Here is a 25557-nt window from a genome sequence, read left to right on the forward strand (position 1 = left end):
CTCAGTCTAATAAGCTTTTTTTCTCATTGTTAAATCTCTTTCCATTCAACAGAAGCTAAGCCCACTCAGCATAATTAAGTACAAACCATGTATATTCTTAATTAAACCATCCTCCTGGGAAACAGTCCATCTAACTGAAGAGATTAATTCAGTGAATATTTACTAAGTGCCTAATACCTCAAGCATTGTCCTAGGCACTAGAGATTATCAGTCAATGAAAAGACAAAATAACTGCATAAAGCTTACAGTCTGGAAAGAGAAATGAAGTTCAGCATATTTTTTTGCATTTTCTTGTTTTGTCCTATTTTCTCTAGGTTTAAAATTTTGTTTTATGTTATTGAAATAAATACACCAAAGAATGTATATGCAGATATGCAAACATTTATGGCTGGTTTACGAGTAATAATGAAACCAACCCCAGGTATCCATCATTCAACTTAAGTAAACATTATCAATGTTATTGAAGCCCTTTATATTCATTTGACTTCAATGAAGAATAAAACTTCATGTCCTAAAGGAAAAAATAAAAAACAAAAAACTAAAAGCAAAACTATACTTTGCTTTCCTCATTCTCTCAACTACCTCTCAAAAATTTATAAATCATTTGGAAGGAAATTAAACTTTTTGTTGAGTCCCTATTTTCAATCTGATTTATATGAAACTGATTTAAAACTGGTTTTGTAAATATTTAACAAAAGAAAATCCAGCAAAATAGTTATTTAACATAAAATAGTTTCCCAAGGAAACAACCCTGCAAAAAGAAAAAAAGAAACAGTTTAGAAATTGTCAGGTCAAGCTGCAGCTCTACAGGGAAATGACTGCTTTCTCAAGCTTGCCAAATAAAGTATGATAAAGCCTTGTTGATATTAAAAGAGTGAGAGAGAAGGAACCACACAGCATTTACATGGGTTAATTCTTGAGACAGAGTCAAATTTTCCTGGCACAACTAGCTACTAGCAACAGGAAGAACAAAATTATCAAGTACAATACTTAAGAGAAACATTTAAAGTTAGCTTTCTGAGAAACTCAGCAGAGTGACTTAAACTTCAAATTGGAAACTAACATAATACAATTTGATAGTGAATAGTTCCATTCATATTTACAGAATAGAAGAGTTTAAAGAACTATCCAGATAACCTAGTCTAATTCTTTCCATTCTATAGACAACGAAATTTCAACCAAAAGGTCAGATTTGCTAGTTAGCAGTGCCTAATCCTCAGTTTGTATGTTGTTGCTGTTTAGTCGCATCCGACTCTGCGACCCTATGGCCTGTAGCCCGCCAGACTCCTCTGTCCCAGGGATTTTTCTGGCAATACTGGAGTGAGTTGCCATTTCCTTCTTCTGGGGATCTTCCTGACCCAGGGATTGAACCCATGTTTCCTGCTTGGCAAGTAGATTGTTATTATTATTTTTTTTTAATTCTATTTAGAAAGGCTGAACTGACTGTATGTTAATTTGAACAGGTAAGCTGTACAAGAAAATTTCATTTCATTTTTTATATCCTCCAAGCTGGATTCCATTGTATATGCTTTGTTCTTTCTTCAGACCTCTTTAACTTCAGACTGGAGTTGAGCAGAAATATGGCTTACTCCTTTCTCCTCAAATCATTCTCAGGCTTCTGACAAGGAGCTGGACCTCTGAGAAATCTTAACTGGCAGTGGTAGCTTTTAACTCTGGAGTTTCAGGACTATGTAAGACAAGGAACAAGCTGCTCCTCTCTCAGCTCTTTCCAGGAACCTGACCCCAAGCAGACTGAAAGGCACTGCAAGACAGATTAATCTACTGCCATCGAACAACGTGCATTCACCCTGGGAGGCAGGTGAATCCCTGGGGAATTGGTGCTGAATGCTGCAGCATCACCACAATCCACACCGGGATACGTCCTGTCCTGTCCTCCAGCTTGGAAGCTCCTTTGAATCAAACCACATTTTCATGACAGTTCTTTGTGACTCCTGAGCATTTGAAGTGCCTCCGAACCTGAAAGCTGTGGAAAAATGAGCTGGCAAGCGGATTCTTTACCACTGAGCTACCAGGGAAGCCCAGTGAATTGTATAGAAGGGATCAACTAAGAAAAAATTAGGTAACAAATCTTTGAGCTATCTGGACTTCCAGTTCTTGAATTCTTCTATATGAGCAAGGAGAGCTGGGTGCTAGTCTTGGTGCACATGTGCACGTAGTTTGACTGGTAATGACATATTTTACTAGAGGACAGAAGAGCCTAATATACTATACTCTATGAGGTCAAAAAGACACAGACATGACTTAGACTGAACAACAAGAAAATTTTACTAGAGACTAGGGGCCAAAGCATATCTCACAGAGAGGAGATTAACTACATAAAAATAACTTTCAGTTCAGTCCAGTCGCTCAGTCGTGTCCGACTCTTTGCGACCCCGTGAATTGTGGCACGCCAGGCCTCCCTGTCCATCACCAACTCCCGGAGTTCACTCAGACTCATGTCCATCGAGTCAGTGATGCCATCCAGCCATCTCATCCTCTGTCGTCCCCTTCTCCTCCTGCCCCCAATCCCTCCCAGCATCAGAGTCTTTTCCAATGAGTGAGCTCTTCACATGAAGTGGTCAAAGTACTGGAGTTTCAGCTTCAGCATCATTCCTTCCAAAGAAATCCCAGGGCTGATCTCCTTCAGAATGGACTGGTTGGATCTCCTTGCAATTCAAGGGACTCTCAAGAGTCTTTTCCAACACCACAGCTCAAAAGCATCAATTCTTCGGTGCTCAGCTTTCTTTACAGTCCAACTCTCACATCCATACATGACTACTGGAAGTAATGTCTCTGCTTTTGAATATGCTATCTAGGTTGGTCATAACTTTCCTTCCAAGGAGTAAGGCGTCTTTTAATTTCATGGCTGCAGTCACCATCTGCAGTGATTTTGGAGCCCAAAAGAATAAAGTCTGACAATGTTTCCACTGTTTCTCCATCTATTTGCCATGAAGTGATGGAACCAGATGCCATGATCTTCATTTTCTGAATGTTGAGCTTTAAGCCAACTTTTTCACTCTCCTCTCACTTTCATCAAGAGGCTCTTTAGTTCTTCCCTTTCTGCTACAGGGGTGTATCATCTGCATATCTGAGGTTATTGATATTTCTCCTGGCAACCTTGATTCCAGCTTGTGCTTCTTCCAGCCCACCGTTTCTCATGATATACTCTGCATAGAAGTTAAATAAGCAGGGTGACAATATACAGCCTTGACGGACTCCTTTTCCTATTTGGAACCAGTCTGTTGTTCCATGTCCAGTTCTAACTGTTGCTTCCTGGCCTGCATACAGATTTCTCAAGAGGCAGGTTAGGTGGTCTGGTATTCCCATCTCTTTCAGAACTTTCCACAGTTTATTGTGATCCACACAGTCAAAGGCTTTGGCATAGTCAAAAAAGCAGAAATAGATGTTTTTCTGGAACTTTACCTACTTGTATTTGAGTCAATTTAAATTTCAATGGTGTCTATCTTTCAAATGAACTGAACAAACTTAACTGAAGTGTTATTAGATAAACATGTACATTAATCATATTTGAGTACACTTTAATTTTACATAATATATGAAAATAAATATTTATTAGAGTAATTATTATATAATATCCATGTAAAGCAGGTATTATTACCCTGATTTCACAGAGAAATCAGATTAAATAACTTACATCCACAATTACATGCATGAATCAGTTCATGTTCTTGAACACTGTACATGCTGATTTTCATATAATTTGCTTTTATAATTAGAAATATTTTAATTAGTATGTTATACAAATAAATTTTAATATTCAATGACTACCTGTTGTTCTACTTCCAATTTTACTTACACTACTGTGTCATCAAGGCAAAACGATATGTTGACTTACCTGACCAGCAATGTGACAGCAATAAATAAATAATTATTAATAAATTCCTAGAGACTAAAATCTAGCCATTTATAGCCTCAAAAACTCTTTGTGTATTTCCAAAAAAAAATAATTTACTAGTAAGTTCAAGAAAATAAAGAAGTTCATAACAAAGCACCTGGCAACAAAGCTAGCCTGTGCCTATTTAGCAGTATCTTGCTTTTAATGGGAAACTGAGTTAACAATATGTTCCTTGACATGTTTATTTAGTAAACTTTAAATTCTCACATTTTCTTAGAGAAAATATTTTGCTGAGTGAGTAAAAATAGTCTGATTCAAAACTGCTGTTGTTGAGTCCAGAGGAAACAGGCGGAGTTCAAGGGGTTCTAGGGCGCTTTTGTGTTTACCACTTGATCAGCAAACTAGTCCTGAGATTATGATGCCAGTTTTGCATTGATAAAAATCTTAATGGAAATGAAATACTATTTCTGGTAAATATGTTAAAATGTCAAAATGCCAGGTTACACAACTCAAAGATGGCAATACTGGAATCTCAAACTCTTCAGAAGTTTTGAGTGATTAGGCAGTAAAGAATAAAAGCAATTCAGTCAACAAAATTTATAAAAATGTGAACCAGAGGAAAAAAATGCAGAAACTGTACCCTTGATAATAAAAAGGATTTAAATTGTTATAGTAAAACAATCTGGCAGCATCTGTGAAAAATGAAAATATGACTCAATGACCCAATTTTTCAGTATATCTATTAGAGAACCTCTTGGACATATACACAGGGAGATAATTATAAAATGACTGCTCCAGGACTATTTACAATAAAACATTGGGAATTAGGTTAATTTTTTATCAAAAAGGAAGTCAATGTATTTAATGAATATTATACAGCAACTGAAGGGATAGATAACATATAAAAAGATACAGATAGATAGAAACAAAACTTTTAAGTAAAAAAAACAAGCTGCATAACTATTTCTAGGGTAGAAAATAAAACACAAAGCAACCTTATAATTGCTATATATTATTTCTGAATGTAAGATAAGAGTATAACAATGGATTAGGAGATTCAGGAAAAAACTCATGATAGTGATTTGGGAAAGAAATGAAAGAGAAGTACACTAGGGTGATGATTAAAGAAGACAACAGTTTTAATTTTATTAAAAGAAAATTAGAAACAAATACAGGTAAAAGTCAATAGCTGCTTAGTTTTGGTAGTCTGAGTATGAATGTTTATTATATTTTTCTATATCTTTAAAATTTCTCAAAACAAAATAAATTTCCCCAAACGTCTACAGGAAAAATTCTAGGGACTCAGTCCGAACGTTCTATTACTCAGGAAATACTTGGGAACCAGCTTCCTGTACTTGGGTTTCAGAAAGCAGCAGGAGCATTCTTGAATTGCTGGGAACCCATCTAACCCTATCTGTACCACCCAAAGAAAGTCTTCAAGGCCTCTTCACCTTCTTCAAACTTAAAAATATAGGTCAGTGAAACACAGAGGTGATCAAGAGTATCCAGATAATTAGAGAACAATAAAATCACAACTATACCTAAAATTCTAACACTCCTGAAAGGTAATTTACAGGCTTGTTGCTGGCTTGGCAGGTATCTTAAATAGCATGTCAGTCTGAAAAGTTTCAAAATTAAAGTCTGACCTCATCTTACTTTACACTTCATCAAAATTTCACTAAAAATCCTTTTATCCTTCACATTTTACCTGTTTCAGCTTCTGATTCTGAGTCATCTTCCTCTTCTTCTTCACTAGAGCAACTAGATTCATCTTTCTTTCCTTCTTCTTCATCATCAACCTTTTCTTGTTCCAGAGATTCAATACGGGATGCATTTTTCTCAGGCTCAATAATCAATGTCTCTTTACTATAAAAGGAAAAAAAGCCTTAAAATATTTATAAAAACAAAAGGTCAAAATACAATATAAATGTATTAATTTTTCTCAGAACCACAAAATCTAATAGCCATATCTGTGGCTATAATGCCAACTCATTTAAAAAAATAACCAATCTACTTTAATATTTTACTTACTTTTTAAAGGTCTTCTGTGACTGATTATTATCCATATTAGCTGTTGATTCAATTAGTGGAGATTTCTTTTCCCGTTTTTCACTATGGAGCTTTATAAAAGTTATGCAAAGAAAAATAAGAATACTATTAAAATAATATCAATCAGCAAAATACAGAATTTAAAATAGTAACAAAGTAGCTTCCCAAACACTAAATGAAAACAAAACAGATAGAACAAAGATTTAAATTTTACCTAAAAGAAAAGGGCTTGGATAAAGAATAAAAAAGAACTAGACAGTTAACAATCTCCACAAAGGAGACTTCTCTGGTTGTCCTGTGGTTAAGATTCCACCCTTCTATACAGAAGGCACAGGTTCAATTCCTGGTCGAGGAACTAAGATATGCTACGCAGCCAAAAAAAGGGGGAGGGAGGTGCTCCAAAAGGATTGTTGGATTTTTTTTTTTAAAGATCCCTCCAATTTTAGTTTACTGAAAAAGCCAGAGTCCATTAGTCATTTAGGATGTCTGATAATACCTAAACAACTGCTTCCTAGTTATGTAACTGTTTGCTTTTCTAGGGTAAGCTATTTTTGAAATCTGAGATTTTATAGTCTCCACCTTCTAAGCAAACTTCCTTATGAAATCACAAAAACATTACTGAGAACATACACATTATAAAGGGCTTCCCTGGTGGCTCAGTAGGTAAAGAATCGACCTACAATGCAGGAGAAGGGGGTTCAATCCCTAGGTTGGAGAATTCCCCTGGAGGAGGGCATGGCAACCCACTCCAGTATTCTTGCCTGGAGAATCCCATGGACAAAGGAGCCTGGTGGGCTAAAGTCCACGGGGTCGCAGAATTGGACACAGATTAGCAACTGAGCTCACATGCACATACATTATCTAAGTATTCCTTTGGGAAGAGGAGGCTAGAGAATGGGGAAAGGGCCACACAAAAGGCTAAAAAAATACCACCACTACTCCTTTCTTCTTATTTACTGTCATTTAATTTGTTTACTGGGAATACCTTAAAACCAAACAGTACAAAATATAGTAAGAACACTTTTTCAACTGTCTGAAATTCAATGTTATAAGGGAATTCACTAATAGAGACAATTTTTAGATAGCCATCAAACGTACCAGATTTTGTTTCTTTTGTAACTCTTCTAAATATCCTAAAATGTCTTCATCTGCTACATCAAAGGCTGTCTGGCCCTACACAGAAAACAAAGGGTTGGTGATGATAAAAAGTTATCAATAAATTACGCCCTCAGTGATTCTCTATAAATCTACAGAAAGAATTAGGTAATTTTTTTTATAATAGGTACAAAACATAGTACAAATGATTTGAAGTAGATAAATAAAAAATCCATGTGAGGAAGAAGCAACTGATATACATCCCCTTACTTTTTTTGGTAACAGCTTTACTGATCTATAGTTCACATACAAGTCAACTATTTAAAGTATGCAATCCAATGGTTTTTAGTACATCCACGAGTATCACCACAACCAGTTTTAGAACATTTTCATCGTCCTCAAAATAAATGACACACCCACTGCAATCTTCTCACCATTCCTCCTTGCTCGCCCAGTCTAAGGCAACCACTAACGTACTCCCTGTTACTATAGATTCTTGTTACTATACCTATTTTGCACATTTCATATGAAAGGAATCATACAGTATATAGTCCTCTGTGACTGGCTTCCTTTACTTTACCTACTGTTTTCAAGGTTTTTCCATGTTGTAGTAAATATCTATTTCATTCTTTTTTTAATTGCTGAATATTATTTCACTGTATTGTACACCATAGTTTGATAATTTATTCACTGGCTGATGGACATCTGCATCTGCTTTTGCTTTTCTGGTATATAATGAATAACACTGCTATGGACATTTGTATATAAGTTTTTATGTGGACATCTGTTTCAATTTTTTGGGTATAATAGCTACAAGCAGAATTACTGGGTCATGTAGTAACTCCAAGTTTGCCTTTTTTGAAATCTTATTTCTATTTTACCACCATAAAAATTAATTACATTCTTACTAGAGTAATAGAATAAATATATGCATTTCAAATATACTTAAAAGTTCAGCTAGCCCCAGGTATGACTTAGTTTCAAAAATCAGTCCAGACAAACATCTGTCAGTCTGTTTTTATTCACAGTGGAAAAGACAATTTTAAAGAGCTGGTGGCAAAAAATAGTAAGGATTTTTCCTGTTGCCAGTTTAGTCCTTATAATAACCCTATTGGTACAAGTTTCCAGAACACCAGAAAGTTCACTGCTTAGAATATATTCTATCTTATACATTTGCAAAATTTTCTTAATTTATGAGTTTTTAAATATAATATCAATGGAAGAGCCTAAATCACCTCATAAGTAGCTGGAAAAGACTTAATAATAAAAATGAATAAACAATTGACAATTATGAAAAACTTAACATAATTATATAATTTATAGTCTCATAATATTTTAAAGACTAAAACTGTATTTTTAAAAGTTAAAATATTTAAGGTACATTTAAAAGGCCTACCACTTTGTTGACCATCTCCATATCACATAGATTGTCCACTAAAATCCGACATGCTTCTTCTTTACCCCAATGAGCTGCAGCATGAAGAGGTGTCCAGCCATCATAATCTTTAATATTAACATCATAGCCTGCCTGTATTAAAAGTCTAAACAAATTACAGTGAATTAGATAATCATTAAAATCTAGAAATGAGTGAACAGAATCAACAGCTCTATACCATGCACTTAAACAAAAATTTGCAATATATTTCTTTTCATATTTTGAAATTTCTCCTCCCCTCAACAAATTAACTAGGGCAAAAGAAAGTAATTCTCAGAAAACACTGGAATAGAGAATCTTGAGTTATTGCCATAATAATGAATTCAGTTTTAATCAATTCCTTATAATTATTCCTCTTAATGACGGCGTCTTATGGTTTGGTATGACACTGATTCTTACTAAGATGTTTCTAACTGAAACTTTGACAGGGAAGCTTATAATTTTTCAAAACTACTAGATCAATTTGTATGTTAAACTGATTTATTGTAGGAAATGGCTTCCATATGATATACCATCTCAGGCTAAACATGGTCTCAAAATATACTGGGATCAAACAGACATTTGTAGTGTTATCGTTGCTTTGCAGTTAAGGAACTGGTTTGTGAAAGCTTTCATGAACCTTTATGATCTACCAGTGGAAATTTTCACAGGAAAATGACAATCTGTTAGAAACAAAACAAAGCAAAACAAATACTTTGAGGGGTTGAGTCTATTTTCTGTAGCAGTAGAAAGCAGATATTCTAATCATCAACAAAGCTATAAAACAGGAATACATTTTAATACAATGCAAAAAGTTGCATAAATGTTAGTATGCCCTTCTAACTATATATTGACGTCAACTTTTATTTAGAAATTAAGCTCATAGAGATCAAAGAATGGGTCTATAAACTGCACACAGCACAGCCCCACACACAAAGGCGAACACTAAATACCTCATAACTCAAATCTGGTTAACCTTTACCTTACTTTCCAAGATGTTGACCTTGAGAAGGGCTTCTTTTTACCTACAGGAGGTGGTAGTGATAGCTAACATATAATCATTTATTTATGTTCAAGAACTGAGTTCCCTGTTTCCTAACAGTATCTAAAGAATGTGTTTATATTCTCCACCCCAGTTCCACTGAATTAATCAGTATTTTGGGAGATGGGCCCTGTCAATCTGTATTTTTAATAAGTCCTCCATATGACCTCACATCACTGCCTGTTATCTGATTGCAGATCAACATTTAAAAGCCATTGACCTAAAAAACAGGCTAGTAGATATAAGTCTGAAGCTTTAAGTTAAAAAAATATGGCCACTAGCACATACATCATCAGATAGGGAAAAATAAAAATATATTCACAATTAGGAAATATGAACTATAATAATGTTAAATACCCCGAGTGGTATTCTAAGTACTGGGGAGTCTATGTGAAGAGAAAGGTAAAAACATTCCCCCCTCCCTGCTCCCAAATATAAGGCTCTCTATATACCAGGCCATGCAAAGATACTCCAAAAATATAAGATGGTATTTATTATACTCAAGGAACTTCTAATGGAGGACAAAAGTCAAGTAAAACAACAATCAACCCTCACAGACAGGTTCTACGGTGAAGCTGCCTTAGAAGTACAGGGCTGAAAAGCCTAAGAGTCAGCTGAAAGGGGCTGTGTGTTTGCAGGGAGGGCATAAAGGGGGAGATGGTGACATCAAAAATGGATCTCTTCTATTTATTTTTGATTTCATATTTTCTTTCCTAAGTAATACACTCCCAAGTTTCAAAACTAAAAAAGAATAAATGACTATATAGGAAAGTCACTTTCCCATTGCTGACCTTTAGCCAACCAGCTTCCCCTCCCCACAGATAACCATACTACAATTTTTGATTAGATCCTTACAGAGAGATTTTAGGCATATATAAACAGATACAACTTAAATTTAAAAATAAATAAATAAACACAAATGAGGCATAGTTCTATTCTTGGGTTGACACTTAACACATCCTATTGTTCTTTTCATATATTAAGTAGTGTTTTAATCATTACAGAGTATTCTAGTGAAAGGATGTATCATAATCTAGGCAATCATTATCCTACTCCAATCATAAACAACACTGCTAGCACATACCTTATTTCCTAGGGGAGAGTAAGAATATCTGTAAAAAAAATTCCCAGAGGTAATGCTGCTAAACGAAAGGATAACTGTTACTTTGATAAAATTTGCTCAATAGTCATTTTTAGTTCTACCAATAACATAAGAGAGTGCCTTTTCCCAACTTTGCCAACACTGTGCCAAGCATTTTGATCTTTGCCGGTATGATAGATGGAAAATGATTCATTGCAGCTTTATCTGCAATTATTATGAATGAGGCTGAGCTTTTTTTCCCACAGACTGAAGAGCCTTGAACTGAGTCAAAGGATCAAAAGGAATTTACTTCCAAGTTGAAGAGCTGGTGAATGAAGGTACCTAGACAGAAGTAAGAGTATGCTTTAAGACATCATGACAGAACTTAAAGACGATATATGTAGTTGGACTCATGAATGCCTGAGGATCAGTGGTAACAGCTTAGCTTGACAGAGAAACCAATGGCCAGATGACTGATGGTCTTATGTGCTAGGTTGAAGAGTTTAAAATTCATCACAATTTCCAAGAATCTTAACGAAGGATGTTAAGAGCCTGTAAAACTGAATTACAAACACCACTTGGAAGCAGTCTAGAAATCCATTTAACAGGGCAATCTGTTACCCATATATACATTCACAGAAACAAGAATTTTAAGAAACAAAATTATCTTTACCATATCTAATACTCTGTGATATTTTAAATTCTTTTCTTTTAAATGCTGTTTGCTATTCACTAAGTGCATTTCATGACCCACACTAACGGGCCTTGAAAGTTTGGAAAAGTTTTGTACTAGAGAGAAACAGATGAGACAAGGAAACTAATTAAGAGTTAAATGTACCATTCTAGGAGAAGGCTTAAGTTCCTCAAGTGAGTAGAGACTGAAATAGGAGGAAATCTGGAATAACTGACCCACTTAAACTTCTTCACTGTTTTTACTGAAGAGATGGAATAAGGAGGACGGATTTCTATTAGAGGCCCAGGTGGAACAAACACAACATAAAGGGTGCAATAGATTTTGCTGAGGGCCAGTCTTATTAGCTTTCACATACATATAACAAAAGTTATGCAATGAATTCTTTTTTTTTCACATAGTTGCCAATACCTTTGCATTGCATAAGAAAAAGCAAAACACAAATTTATTGTGACATGAAAGAGCTTTTCCTAAGGATATTTGTTGGTCAATAAGTAAGTCCCCTATATACAAACCTTTAAGTTTCGAACTTTCAAAGATGTGAACATGTATTCACATGTCCAGTCACAGAAGCCGGTTCATGTGTCTGGGGTACACTGCCATGTGTGCGCACCCACTGCAAGCGGCTGTGCTCTTGAGTGCTTCTGCCATTCAATACTGTATACGGTACAGTAGTACAGTACCGTATTTCGAGCCGAGGATTCCAGAAGCAAGCGTGAAAGCAGCATTGAGGTACCTGGTACTGCCCAGAAGTACCAAGCAGTAACAATGGAACAAAAGCGACAGCAATTAAGAGAGCGGAGTGAGGTGAAAAGATGGAATCGGAGGCCCAGAGAAAGGATGAAGAGAGACAAGAGGAAGAAGTTAACTGAAGAACAGAAGCGATTCACGACACAGGAAACGGCAAGGGGAGTTTCTTCATCTGAGGAGGCACAGATAGCTTTTGAGTCACAGGACCCGAATGTAGAACAGGACAGGAAGGTTGCAGCAGCCTTTCAAAATGCCATCCAGGCTGCCGTGACATCTACAAGAAGAGAAAAAGAGCTACTACCCAGACCGCACTGGGTCATTTTTTCAAGAGGGCAGATAGAATTGAACCCAGCGAAGAACCAGAACCTGTGCCATCAACATCGAACACGAGTGGCACTGCAGCTTGTCCTCTGCCTCCTGTTGCTGACACCACTGGCAACTACCATCTCCCACCATCTCCCCCTCCTCCAGTCAGCAACTCTTTCTGTCTGCCCATTCAAGGCCCACACTGTATGCCAGCTACTGTGTTGTAGTACTATACTTTTCAAGGTATTGTACTATAAAATTAAACATGTTTTCTTTATTTCTTGCTCACCTTTATGTATTATTTGTGTGAAAAGTATCATGAATCTATTAAGCACAATACTATATAACCAGTTGTGTTAGTTGGGTACCTAGGCTAACTCTGTTGGACTTACAAATTGGTGTTACGAATGCACTCTTGGAACAGAACTTGTTCATATATAGGGGACTTACTGTATAGTCTAAGTTGCCTATGGTTTAATATTATGCTAATAGCTCTCTGAATTCCAGTGCTCACATAATGAAAATCTTAAAAAAAAGAAAAATCAGACAAATTACATGGAAGTAAATAATCAGTACGAATCACGGTCTCAGAATTTGACAGTATGTGTTATATACAACATTGTTCTTAGTTTCTGTATCCAGAGCTCACCTATCTGGGAACCTCAAAGTGACTCTAATAATTTACCAGACCAGAAGGTAACACATAATGGTTGTCTGATACAAATTTTACTTACCAGAAAACTGCAATGGAAAAAAACAACAGAATAATAAAAATTTGAGAATGAAAGAACTTCAGAAACAAAACAATAACATTCAACATTTAAGTCATTTTCAAAAACTGTTTCAAAATAACGTTAGCACGTATCTTAAAAAAGGAAAAATGAAACAAAGAAAATAAAGCAGAAAAACAACTGTGAGAAGCAATACTTACTTTAAAACTTCTGTATAGCCCTTGGCGGCTGCGACGTGAAGCGCTGTGCCTCCAGACTTTGCGTGCCGGACGTCACTTATATGGCCACTATTTAACCACTGTCGGGCATCTCGAAGCATTATTCGTTCCTCTTCTTTTCGAGCTGCTTCTATATCAACCCCTGATATAATAAAAATAACTTTTTATTTTTCCTCTATAGAAAATGCTTTTGTATGGAAATAAAATTACCTCAATCATTTTAAGTGAAAATTAAAAGTGATATTATATTTTTGAAAACTGGGCTGCTTAGAACATGCTGGTTAAAGAAATGCAGGAATACTGTAGATTTTTTTTTGCATTTTTAATTGACTATTTAATTTTTGTCCTTACAATTTTTTTTGGCTTTTTTTTTTTTTAACCTTTTCTGCTTATTCCTTTTGTTTTTGAATATTTGAACATTCCCCAAGGCATATCTTCCTTTGGTTTGAAAAACAGATTTTCTTAACACAATCTTATATATTTAAGTCTCAATTTTCTATCCACTTGCTTTGACTAGTTCTCTGAACTCTAGCCTAGTAGGCATAAATGTTTTTTAAAACACTTCAACTTGGAGGTCCTGTCTTCATGTAAAATTTAACAGGCCTTAAGACAGGTTATTTTCAAACCAACATGGTACACTGTTCATACTGTTAGTATCAGTTTTATAATTTTAATAATAAGTTATACAGATGTTTATTCATTTAAAAGCTTGAAGCATTGTGCTAGGTTGAGGTGATAAGAGGAGGGGAATTCAGAAGGGAACCTTCAAAGAGCTCAAATTCTAAGAAAAAAATTAAAAGAGCAAAGTTAATCCTGAAATTTTTCGGTAATCTCATGTTATCTTATGTTTTCAAATGCTGGCTATTTAAAAAACAGCACACACCACATCATTTACACGTTAGAAGATCATAAGTTTTAAGAGTTTTTAAAAAGGTGAAGATACTGCTTTTTTATCTTCTATCCCCATCATCTGGATGGGTACCTGATCTAAAGTAAAAAGGATCAGTAAATGTTTACTAAATGAATACTGTTTAGTTGGTAAGTCGTGTCCCACTCTTTTGCGACCTCAAGGACTGCAGTCTCCCAAGCTCCTCTGCCCGTGGGATCTTCCAGGCAAGAATACTGGAGTGGGTTGCCAGTTCCTTCTCCCGGGCATCTTCCTGATCCAGGTTTTGAACCGGAGTCTCCTGCACTGGCAGGAGGGTTCTTTATGCTGAGCCACCAGAAAAGCCTTAGGTTCCAACACTTGCCCAGAAACCTGGAGGTCATCCTTAATCCCTCCCTTTACCTTATCTCCAGCCCTCATCCAATAGTCGGCAGATTTTGAGTTGCCATCTCCTAGAATGTCTTTGTAATGGCTCCTTATGCTATTTTAATTCATGTCTTATGTCTCACACTTTGATGACTACACCTGGCCCTTAATTCACTCACCTCAGTCCCTTCTGAGTTATTCCCCACATGATCAGAAGACTGGTTTTTCTATATTAAAATATGATCATCTCACTTTTCTATAAAAACCTGTCAATGATTGCTAAGCTCCTATAAGACAAAGCTCAAGCTCTTAAGTGTAGCATACAAAGCCATTTATGATTTGGTCTCAAGGCATTTTTAATCTCTAGTATTTCTCCTCTATCATCACCCAGTGTTCCAACCATCTGGGATCTTCACATAGGTCAAGTACATCACTTGCCTGTGCTACTGTGCAAGCTGTTATCCTCTACCTGGAATGTATCCTTATCTTGCTTGCTTTATTTATTCAAGACACAACTGAATTGTTGAACTGAAGCTCAATCTTAAAAAAGTAGGCAAAAATGGTAAAGTATTTTTAAAATCCCAAGATTACAAAAGTACCAGCTAAAGTCATCTTGAAACTAGAGATATTACCACATATGAAAGAAACCTACAATAAGACTTTCCAAACTGACTTTATAAAACAATTATATATATAATATAGAACAAATAAAACCTATTATCTTTATTTACAAAGCATCACAATTTCTATAAAAAAGCAATTTTACATTATAAGTTTCCTATCAAAAGATAATCAGCCCATCTTATTGAAGATGTCTTCTAATGTTATTCATAAAAGAAATTATCAGGCTGCAACTGTAATACATTAAGAATAATCTTTCTACTAAAAGACTTTTCTCAGACTGATTTATTTTCTTATGCTTTTTTTTAACTATGTCTTTTAAAACATGAACCTATTTATTATCTTTATCCCTTTTCTCTTTACCATCTTGAACAGCCTGACTGTTACTATCTTTTATTATTCTAAATTTCCTCTGGACTTGAAATAAATAAAATATCTACTTCTTACTTCTGGATTTATCTAATTTCATGCTATCTTTACCTTATTACAAAGCAATTACCCTTTGTTGCCACCAAATTGTGCCTTTATATAAATTATATATAAACAAACAGCTCAAGTCTAAAATTTAAGTATATATGAAGGGAAATTTCTTATGTTTAAGTAAATTCAGTTACCAAAAAACCTAACAACACTTTTCTTCCTTTTAAAATCTTTTAAAAAATACCAATGATTACAGCAATGGACAATTACATTTTTTTAAAACCCTATCAGACAATATAAATATATATATAGAATATATATACAGAGAAATAAAATATATATAACAATATATATAGAGAGAACAATACTTGTTTTCTAATTCCAGTATTTTAACTAGGCTAGTAACCTTCAGACAGCCATAACTTCTCTCAATATTAGTATAATGAGTTAAGAACACAGATCTGAATCTACACTGCTTGGTTTCAACCCCTGATCTGCCTCTTACTAGCTCTATCATCTTGAGCAAGACACAATCCACACTAGCATTCAGTTTCTTTATTTGTAAGTTAGGAATAATCATGTTGTTCTGAGGATTAAATTAATTAATATATGTGAAGTATTTAGAAGAGGAATAAGCACTGAGGTGTAATTATCATGATCAGTTCTAAAAGTCTATGGTTCTGCTTCTCTTTTATTGCCTTATGGACTAATAGGGAAAAGAGCCTATAAAGCATTTTATTGGTCTTTAATTCACCTACTGGTCTTTAGTTTACCTATAATTGCAAAACTTTTAAACAATGAAAACAATGTATACTGAACTAAATGGGGTATGATAATAAAGTGACTAGACTATTTACCATCTGTCACTACTATTAAGAAATAGTAAATGTTAGCTTATAAGAAAATGTTAGTCAATTCTCTTAGGTAAGAAAACATAAAACTGAATTGGAATTTGGTTAGATAAGAGGTACAAAAATTGACTTGTATTCCAAGCTAAATAAAGAAAATTACTTTAAAACATAAATCAGAAATACTTCCATCTACTATTCAATTACTACTACTTTCAAAGGAAATTTACTTAAGCATGACTAGTTGTTAATCATGTACATTAGAACAAGAGCCAAAAGAATGATTAAAGAATTTAAAAATATTAAATAATAACTTTCATATCAGGATAAATAATTTGAGAAATCTTGTCATTACTAGTGATATATTTAGGAGGCTCCTTTTATAAATTGTTCAACTCTACTGATAGAGAGAGAGATGCCTCTATCTTTTTTTCTTTGGAATAAAGTTATGTTATATAAATCATGTATTCCCATTTATTATTCCCATGAACGAATGAACATTAGGAAATATTTCTAGGAGACATTCCTAATAGAATGTAGTATGGTACTGTGATGAAGAGTGTGGGGCTCAAGGTATCTGTTACACTGTTTGGGAATGAACTACATACAGCATCACTTTCTACCTGTTTGACCTTGGGCAAATCTCTGAACCTCCTTTTCTCATCTATAAAATGAAGAGACAGCACTATTAACCTTGTAGAACTGCTATAAGGATGAAATGAAATAATTTATGTAAAGTCTTCTGCTCAATAAGTAGTATTTAGATATTTAAAAGAGTTAGCTTTTATTTTTAGTATCAGTGCTTCAATTTCAGTTTCAGGGTCATATTATATATTATTTTCCAGAGTTTCTCACCTATTATTTTTCCAGATTTACATTTTCCATCCTGACCTTGCCTAGATTCCAACATGGCACTGACCAGTGCCATTCAGATGTGCTTTAGCAACCACAAATTCAATACATCTCAAAACAAACTCATGCACGTTCTAAATTTGTTCCTGCTTTGTTCCACCTTTTTGCGTGAATTCACCCAATAATCACTTCTTAAACTGGAAATCTCAGGAGGCAAATTAGCTGGCCTCAATTCTTCCTTCAACTCCATATTCAATTACTCACCAAGCTGTTTTAATTTTACCTTAATACTTTCTGAAAACAACCCTGGCTCTTTGCTCTCTTCCACCTTAAATATAATTACAATGGCCCTACTGGTCTCTCACCTGGATTAAATGAAGGGTCTTCCTCTGGGAAGGCATGCCACCATGTATTCCCCATTTGAGTTCATCCTCCAGATTACCACCAGCTTTATTACTAAACACTAAATCCAATCAGGTTAATTTCCTGCTGGGGATCTTTGTTGCATCTGTCTAATGCCTACAAAATAGATGTCCACCATCTGGCAGCTAGTCTAATCTTTTCAAGTCTCAATCTCATACTGATACCATCTTGATTTTCTTCCTCCCTTCCAATCCTAGTGAATTCTCTGCATTTGCTATGTTTCTGATCCTTTTTCTTTGCACTTGTTGATACCCCCTTCTGACATGCCTTTTTTGTCCACCATGCCTCTTCTCTGCCAAGCAAACTCCCTCTCAAATGTCCTCTTTCTCAGACCCTTCCTGACTGAGAGCAGTCAGTCAGTCTTTCCTGTTCTCCCGCATTGTTAGGGTCCCGCCTGTGTTAGCGCACAGCACTGTAAAGGTGTTTATGGAGCTGTCACTTTCACCACCCTGTGAGATCCTCAAGAGCAAAGTTTGTTCCATTTTTTGTTTAAATACCCAGCACTCAGAACAAATATGCTGGCACATTAATCAAAATCGAATGAATCATTACAACTACAATCAGTCTTGCTAACAGTTTCCTTTATATAGAAAGAAACTAAAGACAAGAAGTTTTCAGTACATCTCCGTCCCTTTCCCAGTTGCTATCTCAGTTAAGTTCAGTCGCTCAGTCGTGTCCAACTCTTTGCAACCCCATGAATCGCAGCACGCCAGGCCTCCCTGTCCATCACCAACTCCCAGAGTTCACACAAACTCACGTCCATCGAGTCAGTGATGCCATCCAGCTATCTCATCCTCGGTCGTCCCCTTCTCCTCCTGCCCCCAATCCCTCCCAGCATCAGAGTCTTTTCCAATGAGTCAACTCTTCCCATGAGGTAGCCAAAGTACTGGAGTTTCAGCTTCAGCATCATTCCTTCCAAATTCCAGGGCTGATCTCCTTCAGAATGGACTGGTTGGCTCTCCTTGCAGTCCAAGGGACTCTCAAGAGTCTTCTTCAACACCACAGTTCAAAAGCATCAATTTTTGGTGCTCAGCTTTCTTCACAGTCCAACTCTCACATCCATATATGACCACTGGAAAAACCATAGCCTTGACTAGATGGACCTTTGTTGGCAAAGTACTGTCTCTGCTTTTCAATACGCTATCTAGGTTGGTCATAACTTTTCTTCCAAGGAGTAAGCGTCTTTTAATTTCATGGCTGCAGTCACCATCTGCAGTGATTTGGGAGCCCCCCAAAATAAAGTCTGACACTGTTTCCACTGTTTCCCCATCTATTTCCCATGAAGTGATGGGACCAGATGCCATGATCTTCGTTTTCTGAATGTTGAGCTTTAATACAACTTTTTCACTCTCCTCTTTCACTTTCACCAAGAGGCTTTTTAGTTCCTCTTCATTTTCTGCCATAAGGGTGGTGTCATCTGCATATCTGAAGTTATTGATATTTCTCCTGGTTATCTTGATTCCAGCTTGTGCTTCTTCCAGCCCAGCATTTCTCATGATGAGAAACTTATCTGCATATAAGTTAAATAAGCAGGGTGACAATATACAGCCTTGACGTACTCCTTTTCCTATCTGGAACCAGTCTGTTGTTCCACGTCCAGTTCTAATTGTTGCTTCCTGACCTGCATATAGGTTTCTCAAGAGACAGGTCAGGTGCTCTGGTATTCCCATCTCTTTCAGAATTACTGAAAGAGGAACTCCCCAGGTCAGTGGGTGCCCAATATGCTACTGGAGATCAGTGGAGAAATAACTCCAGAAAGAATGAAGGGATGGAGCCAAAGCAAAAACAATACGCAGTTGTGGATGTGACTGGTGAGAGAAGCAAGGTCCGATGCTGTAAAGAGCTATATTGCATAGGAACCTGGAATGTCAGGTCCATGAATCAAAGCAAATTGGAAGTGGTCAACAGGAGACGGCAAGAGTGAACATCGACATTCTAGAAATCAGCAAACTGAAATGGACTGGAATGGGTGAATTTAACTCAGATGATCATTATATCTACTACTGTGGGCAGGAATCCCTCAGAAGACATGAAGTAGCCATCATGGTCAACAAAAGAGTCCAAAATGCAGTATTTGGATGCAATCTCAAAAATGACAGAATGATCTCTGTTCATTTCCAAGGTAAACCATTCAATATCACAGTAATCCAAGTCTACGCCCCAACCAGTAATGCTTAAGAAGCTGAAGTTGAACGGTTCTATGAAGACCTACAAGGCCTTTTAGAACTAACACCCAAAAAAGATGTCCTTTTCATTATAGGGGACTGGAATGCAAAAGTAGGAAGTCAAGAAACACCTGGAGTAACAGGCAAATTTGGCCTTGGAATACGGAATGAAGCAGGGCAAAGGCTAATAGAGTTTTGCCAAGAAAATGCACTGGTCATAGTTGCTATCTATCTGGGCACTAATCAGGACAAGATGGACAGATAGGGTACTCTTTCTTTCTAGGTTGTGGTGCTTTATATCCATTCTTCCAGTTTCTTCAAGGCTTGACTATCTCATTACTCCAAAATTGCGCGCTTAGGATAGAAGTGTTAGAAGCTCTTCTGCGGATTTCTCCAAGCTCTAGTTTATGACTACTGTTGTAACATGGAACTTGCTTCTTCTGGACTCCAGGTACCTTCAGCTACTTGTTACAATGCTTCAGCTCTATTTAAGCATTTAAATATTTCCTCAGTTTTTAGTGCCCAAGATTTGTTTTTTAAAGAGCCAGAAGTGTGTGTGTGTTGAGTCATGTTCAACTCTTTGTGACCCCATGGATGGTAGCCCACTAGGCTCCTCTGTCCATGGAATTTCCCAGGCAAGAATACTATTTCCTACTCCAGGGGATTCTCTACCACAGGACTGCACCCGAGTCTCTCATGTCCCCTGCATTGGCAGGTGGATTCTTTACCACTGCATCACCTGGGAAGCCCCAAAGCAACCAGGTAGTCCTTATGAATTTTCCCAATCCCAAGAAATAAAAATTTCTTTTCACTTAGCTTCTATTTCTTTACTTTTATTTAATGAACCACACTTCCACAAGACTCAGCCCTCTCTAAACAAATACTCCTTATCTTATACAACATAGTTCTCTTCTGATAATACTCATTCAATCACTGCCTAGACATAATACTACAGTGGAAATCACAATAATTTATATATACATTTTTAAAAACGGAAGTAAAATACACGTAATAAAATTTCCTATCTTAATAATCATTTTAAGTAGACAGTTCAACAATGTTAAGTATATTTATATTGTTGCTCAATCTTCAGAACACTTTTCATCTTGCAAAACTGAAACACTATGCCAATTAAACAGCAAATCCCCATTCCCACCTCCTCCCAACTCCTGACAACCATCATTCCACTTTCTCTATGATTTTCAGTACTTGAGGTACCTCATGTAAGTGGAATCAGACAGTAACTGTCTTTTTGTGACTGACTTATTTCGCATAGCATAATGCTCTCAAGGTTCAACCAGGCTACAGCATATGTCAGAATTTCCTTCATAATGCTGAACAGTATTTCACTGTAAGTATATATTATATATTGTTTATTCATCCACCCATTGATGAACATTTGGTTTTCTTCCATCTTTTAGTTATTGTGAATAAACATGGGTATATAAAAGTCTCTTTGAAACTTTCCTTTTAATTCTTTGGTTATGTGTCCAGAAGAGGAACTGCTTTATATTTATTGAGATATAATTCACACAATTTAAAGTAAACAATTTAGTGGTTTTTAGTAAATCTGCAGAGTTGTGTAACTATTACCACAATCAGTGTTGGAACACTCATCACTCCTAAAAGAAATTCTATCCATAAGCAATCATCTATCATCATAAATTGACATCTCCCAAATTCCTATCTCTAGCTTATACCTCTCTCTACTAACATATTCAACTGCCTGGATATCTAGCAGGCAAAACAAACTTAACAGGTCTAAAAAATGAACCCCTGAACCTTTTCCTATAAAACTTACTTCTTCCACAATATTCACATCTCTCGTAAAAACAGCACCCATCTAGTTGCTAAAACCAAAAAGCTTAGAATCCTCCCTGCCTCCTTCTTACACACCCTACTTTTAATCATGCAGTGGTCTTCTTGGTCAAATCTTCATAATGTATCTAAACCCACTCTTTTCTCCTCACTTTGTCTGCCGCCACCCACTTCTCCCCTCGCCGTTCTCCTACTGTTGCCCTTCCCTTGCACAGCAGCCCCACAGAACCTTTCTATAATAAGTCAGATCATGTCACTCCTCTAATCTCCGTCTCTCCACTGACCCCCAATCTCACTCAGATTAGAAGCTAAAATCCTTCCAATGGCCCACACGGGCTTGTGTGATGTGGTCCACTGCTCCTTCTGGGACCTCATGTCCTCCCAGCCTCTTCCACGTTCTGTCTGCTTCGGCCACACTAGGCTCGTTCACTGCTCCTCTGGAACATCAGGCACCCTCCCGTCCGCGGACTCACTGCTCTCACTGCATGCAGCGCTCTTTCCCCAGGCCTGCATGATTCACTCCACCGCCTGGAGAAGACCTTAGCTTAAATACATCCTTATCAGTGAGGACTTCTTGACCGTTCTATTTAAATTTGTCTTGTTCACCCCGTACACTTTCTGTCTTCTTTGTTTTACTTATCTCCAAAGCTTTTATTGATAGGTAACTTTATGCCTGATCTTATCACTTACAATATACTTCTTTCAACTTAAAAAATATTAAAAAGGTGTAGAGTTAATCATACATTTGTTCAAGTAGAACCTTACTCCACATATTACTAAGTAAACTGATTTTTTCAACTCAAATTATAACTGTCCTTCAATGTCAACAATTATTTATTGAAAAAGTCAAGTATCATACTTTACACAAGACAGTTTTAAACATGCTTTCCATTTAGGTTGGTTTCCATTACCTTGCCGATTAACTTCATTCTGAAGTAGCTCTTCCATTGCCTCCTCCTCAGCAATATCTAAAGGTGTGTCTCCTTCACTGTTGACAGCTCCTACATGTGCTCCCTGACCAATCAAAAACCTGCAGAATTAAAGGAAAGAGAGTTAAGCAATGATGGTATTGTTGAAATAAGACTAAATGAGTAGCTAATGAGGTAAACTTCTATGCAAGAGCAGTAATAAAAACACAAGAAAGCATAGGCATTATGTAAGCTTTAAGAAACTACCATAAAGCATGCTTTCTTTTCGTTTTACAATTTCGTATTTCCTAATTTTTCTGTAAGGAATACACTAATACAATACTAATACAAAAAACTCAGTCATGTCCAACTCTTTGTGACCCCATGGATTGCAGCCTAAGAGGCTCCTCTGTCCATGGGATTTTCCAGGCGAGAATACGGGAGTGGGTTGTCATTTCCTTCTCCAGGAGATCTTTCCGACCCGGGGATCAGACCCGGGTCTCCCACATTGTAGGCAGATGCTTTACCATCTGAGCCACCAGGGAAGTCACAATACTATATTAATACTGTACAAATACTAATACAAAAATGTCATTTAAAAATATTACAAGTATTTTAAAACAATTATGAAATCTTTCATAGGATTATTTCAGACTGTCTCCATTAAAATTTTTCATTATCTCCATATTGACTGGTTCCCTAACTGATCTTCACACTCCCAGTCTCATACCATAAGCAAAAGCTCCTAACCCAAGACTCATGGACATAATGCGCAAAGTCATTCAGCTGGTACAGATATCTTAAAATACTGTTCATGCTCATCAGTCTTTTTAATGTGTTACTGAAGAAGAATACACATACTTTGCACTATTTTATTTTATGCGTCTGAAATACAATACTAAGAAATACAATACTAAGAACAGATTCACAGGCGTCATTACACCTGCCAAAGGGATCAAGGGATCCAGATACAAAATGGTTATAAATCTCTTTCACTATACCAACTGCACATCTTCCAGAATCATCTATTTGATATGACTGGAGTCAATTCTCAATTTAAGATTCTCTGAATGGTTGTCCATGCTAGGAGAAAACACACATGACCCTTATTGATCTGGTTTTATCTTCTTTTCAGCCTCATACTCTTCTTTCCACATTTTAGATTCCAACAATATGGAACTATAGTTCCAGACTAAACCATGTTCTTTTGGCATCAGTGGTTTTACTTTTATGTAAAGAATGGTTCTTTTTTTCTCATATCCCTAAATCAATCTACTCTTATTCATTTATTTTTATAGGTTACATGACAATATATGCATTATAAAAACAGTGAATAAGAAAAAAAAGCCCACAGAGTTTTTAAAAAAGAAAAAAACTCTATACCTCTTTTATTGTCATGTTCCCTCTCAGAGATAAACACTATCAATAGCATGGCAAGAATCTTTCCAGTATCTTTGCTATAAATTTATATATTTGTATATAAACAAATATACATAGTTACTTTTGAGGTTCTTTTTGTAAAACAAAATTAATGGGATTACTTTAAATGCACTAGAATGCAACCTTTGCCTTCTAATAGCTGAAAAATATTTCATGATACGACTGGATCAATTTTTTTTAATACTATCTTGCTAATGGATGTGTTCTTAAATGGACATTTGACATTATCAATCTTTAAAATTTTTCTCAATGTGATGAGAATAAAGCACCTTATCATCATTTTATTTCCTGACTACACAGGAGGTTGAAAATATCTGGATACGTTTACTAGCATTTGTTATTTTCTCCTTTTGTGAACTTTCCATTTCCATTTACATCTTTCACTTTTATTTTTAATGTCTGCACTTATGGAATGTTATAGATTGAATGACTTTGTGTTCCTCCAAAATTCATGTTGAAACCCCAAACTACCAATGTCATGGTATTAGGAGGCAGGATTTGGGGAAGGTAATTTAGGTATAGATCAGATCATGAGGTTGGAGAATCCATGATGGGATTAATGTTTTTAAAGAAGAAAATAATAGAGCTCACTGTCTCTACATTGAGTACACAGCAAGATGGCAGCCACCTCCAAACCAGGAAAGGAGCCCTCCCAAGACACAGAATTGTGTGTCTTGAACTCTCTGGTCTCCAGAACTGTGAGAAACAAATGCCTGCTGTTCAAGCCTCCTAGTTTATAGCATTTTTCTTACAGCAGTCAAAGCTAAGACAAGTGCCTACTATGTATCGAGCAGTCTGTTACATGTGAGGAATATAGTAGCAAACAAAAACAGATGCAGAGCTTCCCCTCAATAATTTTATGATCTAGAAAGAGAGCTAGATTATTTATCTAAATTAATGTAAAACTTTGATGCCTTATGACAGAGACTTTTACCTCTATAAGCGAATTGACAGAATTTTGATTTAGTAAGGTCAGAAAAGGATTCCCTGAAGAATAAATACGTACTAGCAGCAAACGTAACGGAAGGAATGTATGTGCCAGAACCAAAACCCTGTGACAGCAAACGTGTATGACTAGACAAGTGCTTGTGTCCATGCTAAGTGGCTTCAGTAGTGTTTGACTCTACGACCCTATGGACTATGGCTAGACAAGGGCCTGGTTCATTTTCCTGGGAGTAACTGAAAAAGAATTAATCAGTCTCTACACAGTTTCTGTCATGTACACCCCGAAGTTAGTGTTTATTTCGTAAGATCCTTAAATGATCATTTATGTGTTTCAAGAAGATCACTTTGTACAGTATGGAAAACAAATAGAATGGACAAAGAACGCAGGCACACCAGCTAATGAGCTACTGCAGCAGTAGAGAAAAATTATGTTGCAAGTTGAATTTGATGGAGGAAATGGATAAATTCCAGAGATATCTAGGAGACCCTAAAGATCAGCTGGATACAAGAAGCAAGGGCGAGGAAGGTATCTACGATAAACTGAAGTTTTCAACTTGTATGGATGGCTATACTAATTTACGATTCACAAAAAACAAAGTTATTCCCTACTTCTAATAGACATGTTGTAAGCA

At 36.1% G+C, this 25557-nt stretch overlaps 1 protein-coding gene across 5 annotated transcripts in view; it reads right to left on the bottom strand.

The window, feature by feature from the left end:
- Positions 1 to 25557, bottom strand: part of PPP1R12A (protein phosphatase 1 regulatory subunit 12A) — a 169822-nt gene that overhangs the window by 61547 nt on the left and 82718 nt on the right. For all 5 annotated transcript variants that reach the window (XM_018047599.1, XM_018047596.1, XM_018047600.1 and 2 more), the window contains exons 3-8: positions 22544 to 22662; positions 13216 to 13375; positions 8397 to 8541; positions 7004 to 7078; positions 5888 to 5976; positions 5565 to 5722 (exon numbers count right to left, since the gene is read on the bottom strand). In XM_018047599.1, the coding sequence (XP_017903088.1) occupies positions 5565 to 5722; positions 5888 to 5976; positions 7004 to 7078; positions 8397 to 8541; positions 13216 to 13375; positions 22544 to 22662 (746 nt within the window). The remainder of the gene's footprint in view (positions 1 to 5564; positions 5723 to 5887; positions 5977 to 7003; positions 7079 to 8396; positions 8542 to 13215; positions 13376 to 22543; positions 22663 to 25557) is intronic.

This window comes from Capra hircus, chromosome 5 (assembly GCF_001704415.2).
Source record: "Capra hircus breed San Clemente chromosome 5, ASM170441v1, whole genome shotgun sequence".
NCBI lineage: Eukaryota > Metazoa > Chordata > Mammalia > Artiodactyla > Bovidae > Capra > Capra hircus.